Here is a 17,042-nt window from a genome sequence, read left to right as displayed (position 1 = left end):
AACTGTGGGAGACAGTGAAGGACAGGGAAGCCTGGTGGGCTGCAGTCCATGGGGTCACAAAGAGTCAGACACTACTGAGCAACTGAAGAACAACAACAAAAGACCTGTTCCACCAGATTCCCTGAGTATAAAGTGCCTCACTCTCACCCTGAACTCCCTCAGGGGGTGTTGAAGGTCAACAGCTGCAGCAGCACAGGGTTCAATCTCTGCAGAAGCAGATGGCAAATACCCTTGGCAAGCGCCAATTTGTAATTGACAGTTAACTAAATTAGTTTTTACTGATTAAGTCTTCCTTTCGTCAACTAATCCGCATATAACTTTGGTTTATGCTTGTTTCTATTCAATGCTGCTGCTGCTGCTAAGTCGCTTCATTCTATTGAATGACATCTTGCTTAATATGTATTATTGATCTATGAAGATTGACACACAGCCAATAGCTTGTAACTCATGCTTGAAGAATTTTAGCAAACACGTATTTTAAATAATCAAGCTTGTATAATACTTATCTAAACTTATTTTCCCCATAAGGCACATAACAGCCTTCTTGCCCTTCGCACCAGGAGATAAGCATTTCAGCATTATGCTTCAGTTCAGTTCAGTCACTCAGTCATGTCCAAGTCTTTGCCACCCCATGGACTGCAGCACACCCAGCTTCCCTGTCCATCAGCAACTCCCAAAATTTTCTCAAACTCATGTCCATTGAGTTGGTGATGCCATCGAACTATCTCATCCTCTGTCATCCCCTTCTCCTCCCGCTTTCAATCTTTCCCAGCCTCAGGGTCCTTTCCAATGAGTCAGTTCTTTGTTTCAGGTGGCCAAAGTACTGGAGTTTCATCTTCAGCATCAGTCCTTCCAATGAACATTCAAGACTGATTTTCTTTAGGATTGACTTGTTTGATCTCCTTGTAGTCCAAGGGACTCTCAAGAGTCTTCTCCAACAGCACAGTTCAAAAGCATCAATTCTTTGGTGCTCAGCTTTCTTTGTGGTTGAACTCTCACATCCATACATGACTACTGGAAAAACCATATCTTTCTTGTTAAAGTAATGTCTTTGCTTTTTAATAGGCTGTCTAGGTCTGTTATAGCTTTTCTTCCAAGGAGCAAGTATCTTTTAATTTCATGGCTGTAGTCACCATCGGCAGTGATTTTGGAGTCCAAGAAAATAAAGTCTGTCACTGTTTCCATTATTTTCCCATCTATTTGCCATGAAGTGGTGGGATATAGGTGCCATGATCTTCATTTTTTGAGTGTTGAGTTTTAGCCAATTTTTTCACTCTCCTCTTTCACTTTCATCAAGAGGCTCTTTAGTTCCTTTTCACTTTCTGCCATAAAGGTGGTTTCATTTACATATCTGAGGTTTCTTGATATTTCTCCCTGAATCTTTCTTCCAGCTTGTGCTTCATACAGTTCAGCATTTCGTATGCATATAAGTTAAATAAGCAGAGTGAGAATATACAGCTTTGATGTACTTTTTTCCCAATTTTGACCCAGTCCATTGTTCCATGTCCAATTCTAACTGTTGCTTCTTGACTTACATACAGATTTCTCAGGAGGCAGATAAGGTGGTCTGGTATTCCCATATCTTTAAGAATTTTGCACGGTTTGCAAAAACATTATGCTTAAGCATTATGCTTAAGAGTCATCAAATTGGACAATCTTAAAGGAAATCAACCCTGAATACTCTTTGGAAGTACTGATGCTGAAGTTGAAGCTCCAATACTTTGGCCACCTGATGCAAACAGCTGAGTTATTTGGAAAACACCTGATACTGGGAGATTGAAGATTGAAGAGAAGAGGGTGACAGCAGATGAGATGGTTGTATGACATCACACAGTCAATGGACATGAATTTGGGCAAACTCCAGGAGATGGTGAGGGACACGGAAGCCTGGTGTGCTGCAGTTCATAGGGTCGCAAAGAGTCAGACACGTCTTGGTAACTGAAAAGCAACAATAGCTTAAGCAGCAAAATCACCAACGAAATGCAAACAAATGTCAAAAATATGTTGCTAATTGGACAGCACAAAAGACATTGATTTACAGTATAGAAGTTGCAACAAGAGGCAGGGTTGTGCCTTCTTCAACCTCAGTTGAGAACATGTACTCCAGGTGACTCCAGTTTTCTGCTACAAGCATACATGCCCATGTTGATTAATGACCTTGGAAACTGCTTGGAAATACTGATTTTGGAGCTACACATAAGTTTTTGTGAGTAGATGAATGTGCAAATACAGAATATGTGAATAATGAAGATTGACACTACCATTCTTTTGTTGGGGCTATTTGTTTTGTGTCCCTTGATGTAAGGAATTAAACTGCTAGGAACATGAGAACAGACATCTTTGTGAAGATGTATCTTTTCATTTCTTAGGTAAATTTCTGGGAGCAGAATTGCCGTGTCATAGTAGCTATATCCTTAGCTGTAAGACATTGACAAAATTTTTCCAAATGGGTTTTGTTAGTGTACATTCCTTCCTACTTTTGAAGTGTCTGTTGGGCTCCTGTGTCCATAAATATCATTGTAGGGACATGTAGGGTCAATGAACCATGTTCTGAATCAGGGAAGTTGGCTTTGCAATAAGGGTTCTGAGAGGAAACGTCTACCTACCTTACCTCCCTCAGCATTCCTCATGTGCAAGTAGCCTTGCTTCACATACTACAAACAGTCTTGATAGGAGATGACACGTTCGGAGCTCAGAGGCTGAGGCGCAGTAGCTGAGACAGCAGTGTCTTGGGCAGCTGTCATTACAGTTCCCATGGGGATGAGGAACCCTGGGATGTTTCTTCCCTTCATAATGTAATTACTGTCTCCTTGTATGTTAGTATGATTACTGGGAAGGTCATATGGTGAACACGAGAATAAAAATTTCCTGCATCTTCCTATAGAAATCTGTCTGGGTGACCCGAATATAATCTCATTTCAAGATTATAAATTGATACAACTTTTTGGAAGTTGATTGGAAAGCAGCTAAGAAATGTAATATGATTTAGAAGCTGTTACTGTACAAATGTACATGTTACAGGTGGAGGTATTTATAGAGATATGCATGTGCATGATAGAACATTTCTGTATGGACATAATAGAAATTAATCATAGTCTTTAGATGTATGAGATGGTCAGGAGAATTGTACATTGGTGAGAGGGAATTTATTTTCTACTCCTCTGTAAAACTTAATTTTCTTACCAGGAGTTGTTTTAAATGGAGTAGTTTTAATAAGGTAATTATAAATATTTAAAATGTTAACTTGCTATTTTATTCAGCAATCCAGCTGTCCTCACTTTTATATACTATTAATATTTGGGGGAGTCAGCCCTGTATATTGCTCCTTCTGCCTGTACCTCTCCCTTTAGGCAGGTCGGGAAGGTGCCCTGCTAGCATTTGGCACCTAAGGGAATATATGAATGAGCAGTACAGTTGGAATGTATGCAGGGTGGAGAGCCTGGAAGGGTCTGTGGCATTCACAGGCTGTGGGGTTAGGGTACATGGCAGTTTCTCCCTCATCTTTCCCTCTTCCCAGGTCCCCATAATTATGGTCAAAAAGTATGTGGTAGGTGGAATGCAGAGATCATGGGAAAAAGATGGGGCTCCTAGGATTGGGATGAAGGAAAGCTTTGACAGAAGCGATTTGGTGGCTGTTGGGTTTTGATATGTGTGGATGTGACTGGTGATAGAAGCAAGGTCTGATGCTGTAAAGAGCAATATTGCATAGGAACCTGGAATGTCAGGTCCATGAATCAAGGCAAATTGGAAGTGGTCAAACAAGAGATGGCAAGAGTGAATGTCGACATTCTAGGAATCAGCAAACTGAAATGGACTGGAATGGGTGAATTTAACTCAGATGACCAATATATCTACTACTGTGGGCAGGAATCCCTCAGAAGAAATGGAGTGGCTATCGTGGTCAACAAAAGAGTCTGAAATGCAATACTTGGATGCAATCTCAAAAACAACAGAATGATCTCTGTTCGTTTCCAAGGCAAACCATTCGATATCACAGTAATCCAAATCTATGCCCCAACCAGTAATGCTAAAGAAGCTGAAGTTGAACGGTTCTATGCAGACCTACAAGACCTTTTAGAACTAACACCCAAAAAAGATGTCCTTTTCATTATAGGGGATGGGAATGCAAAAGTAGGAAGTCAAGAAACACCTGGAATAACAGGCAAATTTGGCCTTGGAATGTGGAATGAAGCAGGGCAAAGACTAATAGAGTTTTTCCAAGAAAATGCACTGGTCATAACAAACACCCTCTTCCAACAACACAAGAGAAGACTCTATACATGGACATCACCAGATGGTCAACACCGAAATCAGATTGATTATATTCTTTGCAGCCAAAGATGGAGAAACTCTATACAGTCAGCAAAAACAAGACCAGGAGTTGACTGTGTCTCAGACCATGAACTCCTTATTGCCAAATTCAGACTTAAATTGAAGAAAGTAGGGAAAACCACTAGACCATTCAGGTATGACCTAAATTAAATCCCTTATGATTATACAGTGGAAGTGAGAAATAGATTTAAGGGCCTAGATCTGATAGATAGAGTGCCTGATGAACTATGGAATGAAGTTTGTGACATTGTCCAGGAGACAGGGATCAAGACCATCCCTGTGGAAAAGAAATGCAAAAAAGCAAAATGGCTGTCTGAGGAGGCCTTACAAATAGCTGTGAAAAGAAGAGAAGCGAAATGCAAAGGAGAAAAGGAAAGATATACCCATTTGAATGCAGAGTTCCAAAGAATAGCAAGAAGAGATAAGAAAGCCTTCTTCAGCGATCAATGCAAAGAAATAGAGGAAAACAACAGAATGGGAAAGACTAGGGATCTCTTCAAGAAAATCAGGGATACCAAAGGAATATTTCATGCAAAGATGGGCTCGATAAAGGACAGAAATGGTATGGACCTAACAGAAGCAGAAGATATTAAGAAGAGGAGGCAAGAACACACAGAAGAACTGTACAAAAAAGATCTTCATGACCCAGATAATCACGATGGTGTGATCACTGACCTAGAGCCAGACATCCTGGAATGTGAAGTGAAGTGGGCCTTAGAAAGCATCACTACAAACAAAGCTAGTGGAGGTGATGGTATTCCAGTTGAGCTAGTCCAAATCCTGAAAGATGATGCTGTGAAAGTGCTGCACTCAATATGCCAGCAAATTTGGAAAACTCAGCAGTGGCCACAGGACTGGAAAAGGTCAGTTTTCATTCCAATCCCAAAGAAAGGCAATGCCAAAGAATGCTCAAACTACCGCACAATTGCACTCATCTCACACGCTAGTAAAGTCATGCTCAAAATTCTCCAAGCCAGGCTTCAGCAATACGTGAACCATGAATTCCTGATGTTCAAGCTGGTTTTAGAAAAGGCAGAGGAACCAGAGATCAAATTGCCAACATCCGCTGGATCATGGAAAAAGCAAGAGAGTTCCAGAAAAACATCTATTTCTGCTTTATTGACTATGCCAAAGCCTTTGACTGTGTGAATCACAATAAACTGTGGAAAATTCTGAAAGAGATGGGCATACCAGACCACCTGATCTGCCTCTTGAGAAATTTGTATGCATGTCAGGAAGCAACAGTTAGAACTGGACATGGAACAACAGACTGATTCCAAATAGGAAAAGGAGTTCGTCAAGGCTGTATATTGTCACCCTGTTTATTTAACTTCTATGCAGAGTACATCATGAGAAACGCTGGGCTGGAAGAAACACAAACTGGAATCAAGATTGCCGGGAGAAATATCAATCACCTCAGATATGCAGATGACACCACCCTTATGGCAGAAAGTGAAGAGGAACCAAAAAGCCTCTTGATGAAAATGAAAGAGGAGAGTGAAAAAGTTGGCTTAAAGCTCAACATTCAGAAAGCTAAGATTATGGCATCTGGTCCCATCACTTCATGGGAAATAGATGGGGAAACAGTGGAAACAGTGTCAGACTTTATTTTTCTGGGCTCCAAAATCACTGCAGATGATGACTGCAGCCATGAAATTAAAAGATGCTTACTCCTTGGAAGGAAAGTTATGACCAACCTAGATAGCATATTGAAAAGCCGAGACATTACTTTGCCAACAAAGGTTCATGTAGTCAAGACTATGTGCTGGGAGCCGGCGTGAGGAGCTCCACCTGTGGCAAAGGTCATGAGGAAGGAGGCTCGGCATACGCAAAGGCGGGATCGAGCTTCAGGAGTCCCCCTGGATATTCTTGAGCATCTACCCCCCAAAACCAGAGTCTGCCTGCTTTACTGCTTTGTGCTCTTACCTCTGACTTTACTGGGGGCTGTCCCCCACCACCATCTCGCTCTCTCTGATAAAGAGTTAACTTACAGCTCCAGTTAATAAAGTTCCTGGGCATTAGGAGTGTTTAAATCCAAACCCCTCAGATAGCTCTCTAACTGGCCTGGCAAGTTTACCTGGACTCCTACAGCTATGCATACGATTGTTTACAGTCTCCCAGCCTGGGAAGCTTAAGATATTCAAAAAGCTTAGAGCCTCTCAGAGAATTAGAAACTGTCAGAATAAAACTAGTAAAAGATTTCATTGATGAGCCAATGCTTGCTGCCAAGTTTCCACATCCCCTGTATCGTATCCTTGAATGTGTATTAATTAGTATACTTGGTATGTAGAAAAAATAAGTAGTGGCCTTGGTGTTAGCAACTTTAGACCCTTAAGGTAATCAATTCTTTCCTTTGTTGTAAACCCTCTGCACCTCTGCGCTATAGGAAAGCAACTTTATCTAAGACCTTCGGAGGATGGCGCCAAACCTTAAAATAATTACTCTTAGAGAAAATAAGTCTTATGGTTGACAAACCTTTGTCAAGAGTCATAAAATGTTAATAGGCGTCCTGGCCAGAAGATGATGTAAATCACCTAAACCATTTGTATACGATAAATTTGCAGGAAAGAAACCCTGGTTTTGATAAGGATCAAAGACTGCTGACTTTGCATGATTTCACACCCCCTATTATCCTCTATGTACAACTAAGGGTATAAAAGCCCCTGTTGAAAATAAAGCTACGGGCCTTGCTCACCGAAGCTTGGTCTCCCCATGTTATTCTTTTTCTCAATTTCTGGCTGAAGTTTCCATCTGGAGCGTGGAGGTCCTCTGTGACCATTTATTTGCCTAGGCTTCTAAGACCCATTCGAGAAGGTGCCTAAGGTGGGGCACCTTCCCCTATTAGAGAGGGCGTCTGTGGCCTCCGTGGTCAGAGCTAACCTGATGTCACAGGTTATATTGATTTTCGTGTAAACCAAGCTACTCAGCCTCTTTTCTCCACTGAATTTTCCTGCTGAGCTATCCTCATTCTATTACTCTTTATATCTCTAATGAATATTTAAATAAAGCTATTGTATCCAGTGAAATCACCGACGCCATCTCCTCTTCGAACTCCCTGGATCAGCCGGGGCTGGACCTCAGCAGCTATGGTTTTTCCTGTGGTCATGTATGGATGTGAGAGTTGGACTGTGAAGAAGGCTGAGCGCCGAAGAATTGATGCTTTTGAACTGTGGTGTTGGAGAAGACTCTTGAGAGTCCCTTGGACTGCAAGGAGATCCAACCAGTCCATTCTGAAGGAGATCAGCCCTGGGATTTCTTTGGAAGGAATGATGCTGAAGCTGAAACTCCAGTACTTTGGCCACCTCATGCGAAGATTTGACTCATTGGAAAAGACTGATGCTGGGAGGGATCAGGGGCAGGAGGAGAAGGGGACAACAGAAGATGAGATGGCTGGATGGCATCACTGACTCGATGGATGTAAGTCTGAGTGAACTCCGGGAGTTGGTGATGGACAGGGAGGCCTGGCGTGCTGCGATTCATGGGGTCACAAAGAGTCGGACACGACTGAGCGATGGATCTGATCTGATCTGATCTGAGAGCCAGTTGAGGTGTCTTCTGTTTGTGGGTCACTAGGCTCTGCAGGGCTGAATGGAATCAGGGAGACACAGAAGAGAGCAGGGTCTGGCAATGTTTTGACTGTTTTGATGACAACCAGGACTTGGGGTCTGAGGGGAGGCCAGCTGGGTGTTGAGAAACTTCTTGCCTCTGAGATTTCAAGTTTGCCCATGTCAAACTTTTCCATGTTCTAAACTTGATTAGCCTCGAGAGGAAAAGGGAAAAGTTTCTCTGACTCTCTTTTTACTACTTCTCTTGGGATTCTCTCAACTTAATAGATTTAGTTCCTCAGTGAATCAGTCTCCCTGGGGACAGAGAAGCAAAGTAAAAATGGAGAGAGAGACACAGAGAACCATGGTCGGGTTCTCACAGCACTTTTATCACTTTAGTTTCCCCTAATTTGCTGGTGCGAGGTGTTCCCTCTTTCCCTGAGTGTAGAGAGAGCAGTAGTTTTCTGTGGCCTGCAGACCATGCTCAGCACTCATCACATGAGGGGGCTCCAGGGCTGATCCCAGAGCCATAGAACTTTACAGTCTAGTCCCCTTCTCTGGAGGTGAGTGTCTGCCACTGGGTCCCCTCTGTGAAGGAGCTAGCAGGAGAGGATTGGGATAGGAAGTTCTGGGCTTTGCTACCATGTAGAAGAAAGACACTTGGAACATGAAGGATGGATTAAGGGCACTGCAAGGTGAACCCGTGTTTCCTTCAGAGCAGAAAGCACATTTTGCTGTTCTGAGTGCTGGTGACAGACACAGCTCTCTGTCATTACCTGAGACCCTGCTCTCTCATCCCTCCCTATTTCTTTTGTGTATGCTTCCTATTCTGTAGGGGATCCCCAGGAAGAGAGGCCACAGACTGACCAGACAAGTCCTCTGTAAAGAGTGAAAGAGAGTCCTATCCTATCAGCAGAAGGAAAAGCAGGTCAGGATGGATACTCTTTGTTCTTTCGTTGACCTGTTTGTGACTCATTCACTGATTTATTTACTGAGTAAACATTAAGAGTACATGTTTACTCTGTGTCATACTTTGTTCTTGGCACCAGAAGTTTGACGATGAATGAAAAAGACAAGCTTCCTTGAGGTACTTCAATTTCAGCTCCTAATGAGAGCTAATAGCTGGAAAATACCGCCTAAAGAGAGTACAGAGTGTGAAGAGGCACATGTGTAGCTTTAGAGATTCTCCAAGTGCCCCAGGGTCAGAGACGTTTGAGCAATGAGCTGTATGTGGTGAGGAAAGGAATCCAGTTAATCTCAGGAGCTCAGAGTGAGCCATTTTGATATTTTCTGACACCTTTCCTTACTTTTTGGACTCAGGAGACTATTGAGAATACAGATGAGTAAATATTCTCTGGGGACCTCCCATACTTCCCCATATTCCTAGGTCCAAGGCTGGTTGAACACAGGGACACATTTCCTATTTGAAAGTCTCTTCTTCCTAGAAATAGAAATTTGAAACCCTAGACAAGCAGAGCATGCTGCCTTACATCATAGCTACTTCCTAGTTCCTGGTTCCAGATTTTGCAGTAGGAATGGCAGTGATGAAAGTTGTCAAGTGGAGTCCCAGTGTCTTCACTTCTCCTGTTTCCCTACACTCTGCAGTCCCTTGTGACAAGAGGAATCATTATCTCTGAGCTAGAAGTCACAAACTGGGAGCTAGTGAGGCTTCTCCTATTGAGGGGGCACATTCACTGTAATGAGCAGAAGAAAGTGACTTTTACCATAAGAATAAGGAGGAAAGTCAGCTCTAGGAAACTGGCTCCCAGAAGTCTGGAAAAGACTCAATAGTTTGTCTCAAAATAGCTCTTATCTTATGACATCATCCTTAGTGGACCCCACCCCCCTGCCTGTCATCCTTCCCAGGAAGGATGATGATACAGGTAACTGAATCGAAAACTTCAACATGAAGATGAGGCAAATGCATCTGTGTTCAAAGGAAACAAAGAGAAGGAACCATGTCTCAGCGAGATTGACTAGGAATACTTTCTTGGAACTGTTCAAATGCAGTAGTTATTTCAGGGCATGGACATAACAGGCCCAGAAGACAGATTAGGACACTCAGGATGGAAGGGGTCATGCTCTAAATGAGTATGCTGTGGCCAGGGAAGTCGATCAGGTGGTCAAGGAAGGGTGCAGGCAGAATGTCTAGTGAATTGAGAGACAAGGGTGACTGCTGGGGTGGGTGTGATCTTACGCAAAGAGTGGTGTTGGTGATTATTTCTTACTTAACTGGACATGCCCACTTATCTTTATATATTATGCATGTCGTTCATAAAACACTTAACATCAACTTTTTACAGGGAATAGTGAAATGTGGACCCTGCTACTCATTCTATGGAGCCTGAGAGCAGGAGGTGATATTTGTCAAACTGTGAATGTGTTTAGTGATTTGAAATTAATGGCATGTTGTCTTTCCTTTGCCCTCTAGATTTCGAAAACAGCAAAAGCACAAAGCCAAATGTTGAAAAATTACTCTAGTGTCACTGAATTTTATCTACTTGGCTTCCCTGGCTCTAAAGAACTACACAGTGTTCTATTTGCAACCTTCTTTTTCTTCTACTCTGTGACATTAATTGGAAACATGGTCATCATCTTGACAGTCTGTGTTGATAAACGTCTTCAGTCCCCCATGTATTTCTTCCTGGGTCACCTGTCTGTCCTAGAGATCCTGATCACATCTGTGGCCGTCCCTCTGATGCTCTGGGGTCTGCTTCTTCCTGGGATGCAGGCAATATCTTTGAGTGCGTGTTGTGTACAATTGTATTTGTACCTGTCTTTGGGAACGTCGGAGTTGTTATTAATAGGAGCGATGGCTGTGGACCGTTACGTGGCCGTTTGTAACCCTCTGCGGTACACCAGCATTATGAACAGCCATACCTGTCTCTGGGTGGTAATTGTGTCCTGGGTGTTTGGCTTCCTGTTTCAAATCTGGCCAGCCTATGCCACGTTTCATCTTACTTTCTGCAAATCAAATGTGCTAGACCATTTTTACTGTGACCGAGGGCAACTGCTCAAACTATCCTGTGACAACAGTCTTTTCACAGAGTTTATTCTGTTTTTAATGGCTGTTTTCATTATTGTTGGTTCGATGATCCCTACAATTGTCTCCTACACCTACATCGTATCCACCATCCTCAAGATCCCCACTGCTTCCGGCCGCAGGAAAGCCTTCTCTACGTGTGCCTCCCACTTCACCTTTGTTGTCATCGGCTATGGCAGCTGCTTGTTCCTCTTTGTGAAACCCAAGCAAACGCAGGCCGCTGAGTACAACAGGGTAGCGTCACTGATGGTTTTAGTGGTGAACCCTTTTCTGAACCCTTTTATCTTCACTCTCCGGAATGACAAATTCATAGAGGCCTTTCGAAATGTCATGAAACGCTGCTATCAACTCCTGAAGGATTAGCTGTGTCCCGAGGATGGACTCATTACCTTGGGCCTGAGTAAGCTGAAAGCACTGATTAAAATCTGAAATAATCATTTTCATCTGCAAACTGTTTGTGATCTACAATTTAACTTTTAAATACTGACACTGCTTCAATTGATAAGTGAGTCATTCGTATATGGTAGATTGTTATTTTTTAAGTGCTTATATTCATTAATACATATGAAAATGCTTCTCACAAAATAAATTTAAGAACTGTAAATATACAAGTTATTAACAACACTGAGATGTTTGAAAGGGAAAAGCATTCAAAATGTTGTTCATTGTCTTACAGCTGACCTAAGTGTTTGATTCTGGGTGCTGGGTCATCCTCCCCTACATTGTTCTGTGATTTTCTGGTTTTCTCACTGCCGGAAGTTCCCTGTATTACTTCCGTGAGTGATACCAAGTCCAACTTCAGGGATCAACGTTATTGAGGCTTCTGCTCCAAGGTTCAACAGTGACAGTGACTTCCTGTAGATTATCTCGACCAGCAATTGTGTTCATCCTCTCCTGGCACTTTCTTTCCTCCTTCCCCTCTGTAGCTCTCTTTCTGTGGTTCCAGGTCTTTGATTCATTTCTGGGTTCTTCTTTTCCTTTTCCCCTCACACACCCCAAGTTTACCACACTATTTTCCAGCTTCCCACAAATTTGTCTTTCTTCCTTCTCTCCAGCATTGCCATTCTCATCATTCCTCTAGTCAGCACATTGGTTCCTAGCCAATCCCCTGTTTCTTATGTCATTAGCACAATTTTATCAGCATCTTTTTTACAGCATCTTTGTAATAACAAAATATTGATAACTAATATCAATAGTGACTGGTTAAATAAATTATGTTTTGTCTGTATAATAAAATATCTATCTATAAAGATTAAAGAAGCTCTTTCTTAAATGATTAGAAACAATCTTTGGTCTATATTGTAAAGTGAGAAAAGTAAAGTACATTGAATTTATTACTCATCCTTTTGTGTTAGGAAGGAATAGGAATGCATATAGATTCATATTTGCTTATATTTTCATATGAGCACCATCAGAAAAACCTAATAGATGGTTTCCAGTTGGATTATAGTAGTGAGAATTGGCAGATAGAATGAGGAGGGGATCAAGACTTTTCACTCTATGCCCTTCAATATTTTTGTTATTATTTTTGTAATCATACATATGTATGCCTATGAAAAAGTTAATAAATGCATTTCTCTTACGTCTTAAGACATGTACTAATTGAATTTCTTACCCTTGTATGGGTGCACATATTTGTGTAAGTATACCCCCCAGTTGGAATTGTATATTTTAAATGTGTGAGCTTTATGGTATGTGAATTATATCTTTGTAAAATTGGCAAATATTGTACGTTAGATGGTGGAAAAGTACTATGAGGAAAAGTGAAATAGGAATGAAAGGAACTATCTGTTGGGAAAGTGCTGAAATTTTAAATAAGGTTGTTAGGAAAAGTTTGAAAGAGGTGAAGTAGTGAGTCATATAGACATTAGTTAAAGAACATTCCAGGCATGCAAACAATAAGCAGAGAGAACCCAGGGAGGGCATAAGCAACATGCTGGAATGGAGTAAGCCAAGATGAGTAAGAGAAAATGAAATCAGAGAGGTAATGGAGATTTAGATCATGTAGAGCCTTGTAAGTCTCTTAAAGACGTTTGGTTTTTTTTAGGAGTGAAGGGGAAAACTATTGCAGGGTATTGAAGAATAGTGACAGAATCTGCCTAATACTTTAACAAGATTATTCTGACTCCTGGGTAGGCAATCAATTGAAGGGCAGGAAGAAAGAAGGAGGGAGATCCACTAACTTTTGCTGTATAAGGCACACACACAGAGCTCCAGTGACTTACAACAGTAAGCTTCTAATTTCATGCATTAGGGTTTCAGCTTCTCAAGGCTCGGCTTAGCTGGTGGCTCTGCTAATCAGGAGGGCTTATCTATGAGTCTAAGAATTGGATGGTAGAGAGCTGGTTTATGGCTGGCTCTCCACTGATGTTGCAACTGGGGTATCTTTCCTCTTTCTGGGCCCAGCAGACTCACCTGGGCATGTTTTTCCTATAATGATGGCAGAACACAAGAAAGCCCAGGTGAAAACACTAGCGGCCTCTTAGGACCTGGGCTCAGATCTGGCATACTGAATCTTCAGTCTCATTGCATTGTTCAAAGCCAGTTACATGGGAAAAAATCCAGAATCAAAGTGTGGATAATGTGCTGCTGGAGGACATGAGGTGAGGCAGAGGTTTACCAAGATGTCCTTAATGTTTCTCTTGGCTTGACTAAACTTAAGCTGGGCTTATTCCTGACTCTAGGCCCCTGGCATTTGCATTAGAACACTTGGAATTGTAAAATCTTTTTCTGTTCCTTTGAGATGTAAACTATTTAAAAAACCTGCTGCCAGTTTTATATCCCAAGGAGGATTTTCTTGGGACTTGGGAGCCACACCTTTGAAACATGATCATCAAGGAAGAAAGTGCCCTTATTCCCAGTCTCTGTTGGAGGGGATGAGCCTGACTTTGATGGATACCAGATAGCAAGCAGAGATGGACTCATCACAGAAGAACACCTTTTACAAACTCAGGAAAACTCAGTGTGCTCAACATGTATTGATCAACCTCTCCTGGCTAAAGTCCTTCAGTACTTTTCCAGTAGTTCATTTCTGTGGTTACAAACTCTCTCACTCTTTGAGTGAAGATAGTGCAGGCATGGGTTCCCTTTCCTGTTGTGATAACCTTGAATAGTCTTCTTTGCCTATTTAATGTTGTCCAGGGCAAGTTTTGCTTTGACAGGGATGAAGAGAGTGAATATTTTAAATGATTGTCTAATTAGCCATAGAGACTTTTACAATAACCTAGGCAACAGGTGATAATCATTTGGATGAAGGTGATGGCAGTAAAGTCTGTTTCTGAAGACTATATTTTATACATAACTAATCTAATATAATATCATCTTATTTATATCAATCTATAGAAAACAGCATTTGTTTGGATTTGATATGAAAAAAGAGATGAGTTAGTGACTATACATTTTTTTGGGGGGGGGGGTCTAAAAAGCTAGAAGAATAAAATTGTATTAACTGAGATGAAATTCTGTTAACTGAGATGGTACCATGGAATGAGCCAGTTTAGGGGGAATATCAAGAGCTTGATTATGAACAAATTAAGTGTGAGATGTCTAATATTAAATGTCTAAGAGAACATGTTGAGGGGGCAGACATAATACCCTGGAGTTCAGGGAACTTCAGGCTGTATACATAAATTTGAGAGTGAATGTTCAGTTCAGTTCAGTTCAGTTGCTCAGTCATGTCTGACTCTTTGCTACCCCATGGACTGCAGCACACCAAGCTTCCCTGTCCATCACCAATCCTGGGAGCTTGCTCAAACTCATGTCCATTGAGTTGGTGATGCCATCCAACCATCTCATCCTCTGTCGTCCCCTTCTCCTCCTGCATTCAATCTTTCCCAGCATCAGGGTCTTTTCCAATGAGTCAGTTCTCATCAGGTGGCCAAAGCATTGGAACTTCAGCTTCAACATCAGTCCTTCCAGTGAATATTCAGGACTGATTTCCTTCAGGATTGACTGGTTTGATCTCCTTGTAGTCCAAGGGACTCTCAAGAGTCTTCTCCAGCACCACAGTTCATAAACATCAACTCTTCCATGAACCCAGGGATGGAACCCAGGTCTCCAGCAGGTGAATTCTTTAACAGCTGAGCCACAAGGGAAGTCAAAGAATACTGGAGTGGGTAGCCTATCCCTTCTACAGTGGATCTTCCTGATCCAGGAATTGAACCAGCGTCTCCTGCTCTACAGGTGGATTCTTTACCAACTGAGCTATCAGGGAAGTCCAAGAGTGAGTGTAGGTGGTATTTAAAGCTATGAGAATAACTGATTGGCCAAGGGGTGAAGCACAGATAAAGAGAATAATAATGCATATGACTGGGCCCTGAGTTTTCAATATTTAGGGACCAACTAATGAATAGGAGTCAGTGAGGGAGACTGGGTAATGGCCAGCACAACGGTAGGTAAACCAGAAGAGTGACGTCTTGATATACTACGTCATACTGTCCTGAGAGGTCGAGTAAGATGACCACTGGATTTCACTATGTGTAGGTTATTGATGACTTTGATGATCTCACAAGAGAAGTTCTCATAACACTTTCTTGATAGCTCTAAAACTCAGGGAATATCATAAAAATCTTCTGTATTTTCAGCTTCTTCTTTGAATGTTATCTAGGTCTTTGTGCTGTACTTGACACGTACTTCCTCTAAGGATGCTGTGCACCCAGAGGTCCCCTGAAGTTATATGCACATAGAAGAAGATCTTGTATGTACGAAGGGTGGGAGTGCCTTGTAAATGAAGCAGTGTGATTGATTCAGTTCTTTGTACCTGCAGTTGAGAGACATTGACCATGAACTGTAGCTTTGGAGATATTCAAATACCTCTGCTGCCTCAGACTCATGGCTGGTAGTGAAGATGGTCTGAAGGAAGTTTGAGGACCCACTGCAGGAGACTTTGGTGAATCCTAAATCACCACATCAGTCAGAGGTGAGGGGAATGTAGAGGAGAGCTAAGACTTCTACTGCATTGTTACTTGGTCTGTGCTATGAGAAACTCAGCAGGTGAAGTAGGACTAACCTGAAGACAAAGGCTTCTGGAAGTGGGGGGTTGGCAGCAGGGACAATGGGCAAAGGCTGCCTATACCTGATGCCTTCAGTCATCCATCCATCCATCCATGTTGATTTGTCAACATTGAGGACAAGAGGATCAGTGACTTTACTCATGGGACCAGTAGGTCACACAGACAGGAAGAGGAATTTGTGTGTAAGCCAGAGACAAGGAAAGCATGGCATTGATGTCCAGGGGGCTACAGAAATGTTGAGCCACCTTTCCCTGACTTGGGCATGTTTTTATTCCCATATTGTAAAGGAATAGACAGGTTGTGAGAAATGGTGTCTTGCCTACATTCAGCTTCTTGCAAATTAAAGAGCCACTTCTTGGATGAAGATCTCAACTTAAAATCTTCCACAGTGTGTGTCCCTCATTGTGTATTGCTGTTGAAATACACACACAGTGTGGATATTATTTCATATATATCTAAAAGGGTTTTGTGAGCCAGGTATTACTGCTTCAGGTAATAGGTAAGGGAATCAAGGCACAGAATGAGTAAGAAATCCATACGGATTCACATATCATATTGGATGCAGAATCAAAACTCTAATCCAATAGTTTATTAAATTTCCATTGCTTTTTAAAAAATAATACCACTGCTTCCCGATAAGGCTGCAGTTACTTACTCTTCTAAGGATTCAGGAACCCTCCCCCCAATCTCCAGTGAAAGTGAAAGTCACTCAGTCATGTCTGACTCTTTGGGCCCCAATGGACTGTAGCCTGCCAGGTTCCTCTGTCCATGGAATTCTTCAGGCAAAAATACTGGAGTGGGTTGCCATTTCCTTCTCCAGGGAATCTTCCTGACCCAGGGATCGAACCTGGGGCTTGTACATGCAGCTGGATTCTTTACTGTCTGAGCTACCAGGGAAGCCCATTCTCTAGTAATGAACTTAAACCAAAGTCCACATATTTGCTTCCAGCTCCCCTCACCAACAGCCCCATCCCAGCTCCCTATGGTTAGAACTTGTGCGGAAGTACCGCCTCATCTTGGGGAAAAATTGAGCCACCCACCAGGGAAACCACTCAGTGTCTACATTTTCTGACTATAAAAGCCTGTGACTTATTCTGTCATAAAACAGGA

At 42.1% G+C, this 17,042-nt stretch overlaps 1 protein-coding gene across 1 annotated transcript; it reads left to right on the top strand.

Annotated features, from left to right (window-relative positions):
• The first annotated feature begins 10,338 nt into the window (after positions 1 to 10,338).
• Positions 10,339 to 11,283, top strand: LOC113891844 (olfactory receptor 9A4-like). Its single transcript, XM_027540320.1, has one exon. It carries the CDS (start codon positions 10,339 to 10,341, stop codon positions 11,281 to 11,283), a length of 945 nt encoding a protein of 314 aa, XP_027396121.1.
• The last annotated feature ends 5,759 nt before the right edge of the window (positions 11,284 to 17,042 follow it).

The sequence above is a fragment of the Bos indicus x Bos taurus genome, chromosome 4 (genome assembly GCF_003369695.1).
Source record: "Bos indicus x Bos taurus breed Angus x Brahman F1 hybrid chromosome 4, Bos_hybrid_MaternalHap_v2.0, whole genome shotgun sequence".
Classification (NCBI taxonomy): Eukaryota; Metazoa; Chordata; class Mammalia; order Artiodactyla; family Bovidae; genus Bos; species Bos indicus x Bos taurus.
This window is presented reverse-complemented; position numbering and strand designations above follow the sequence as displayed.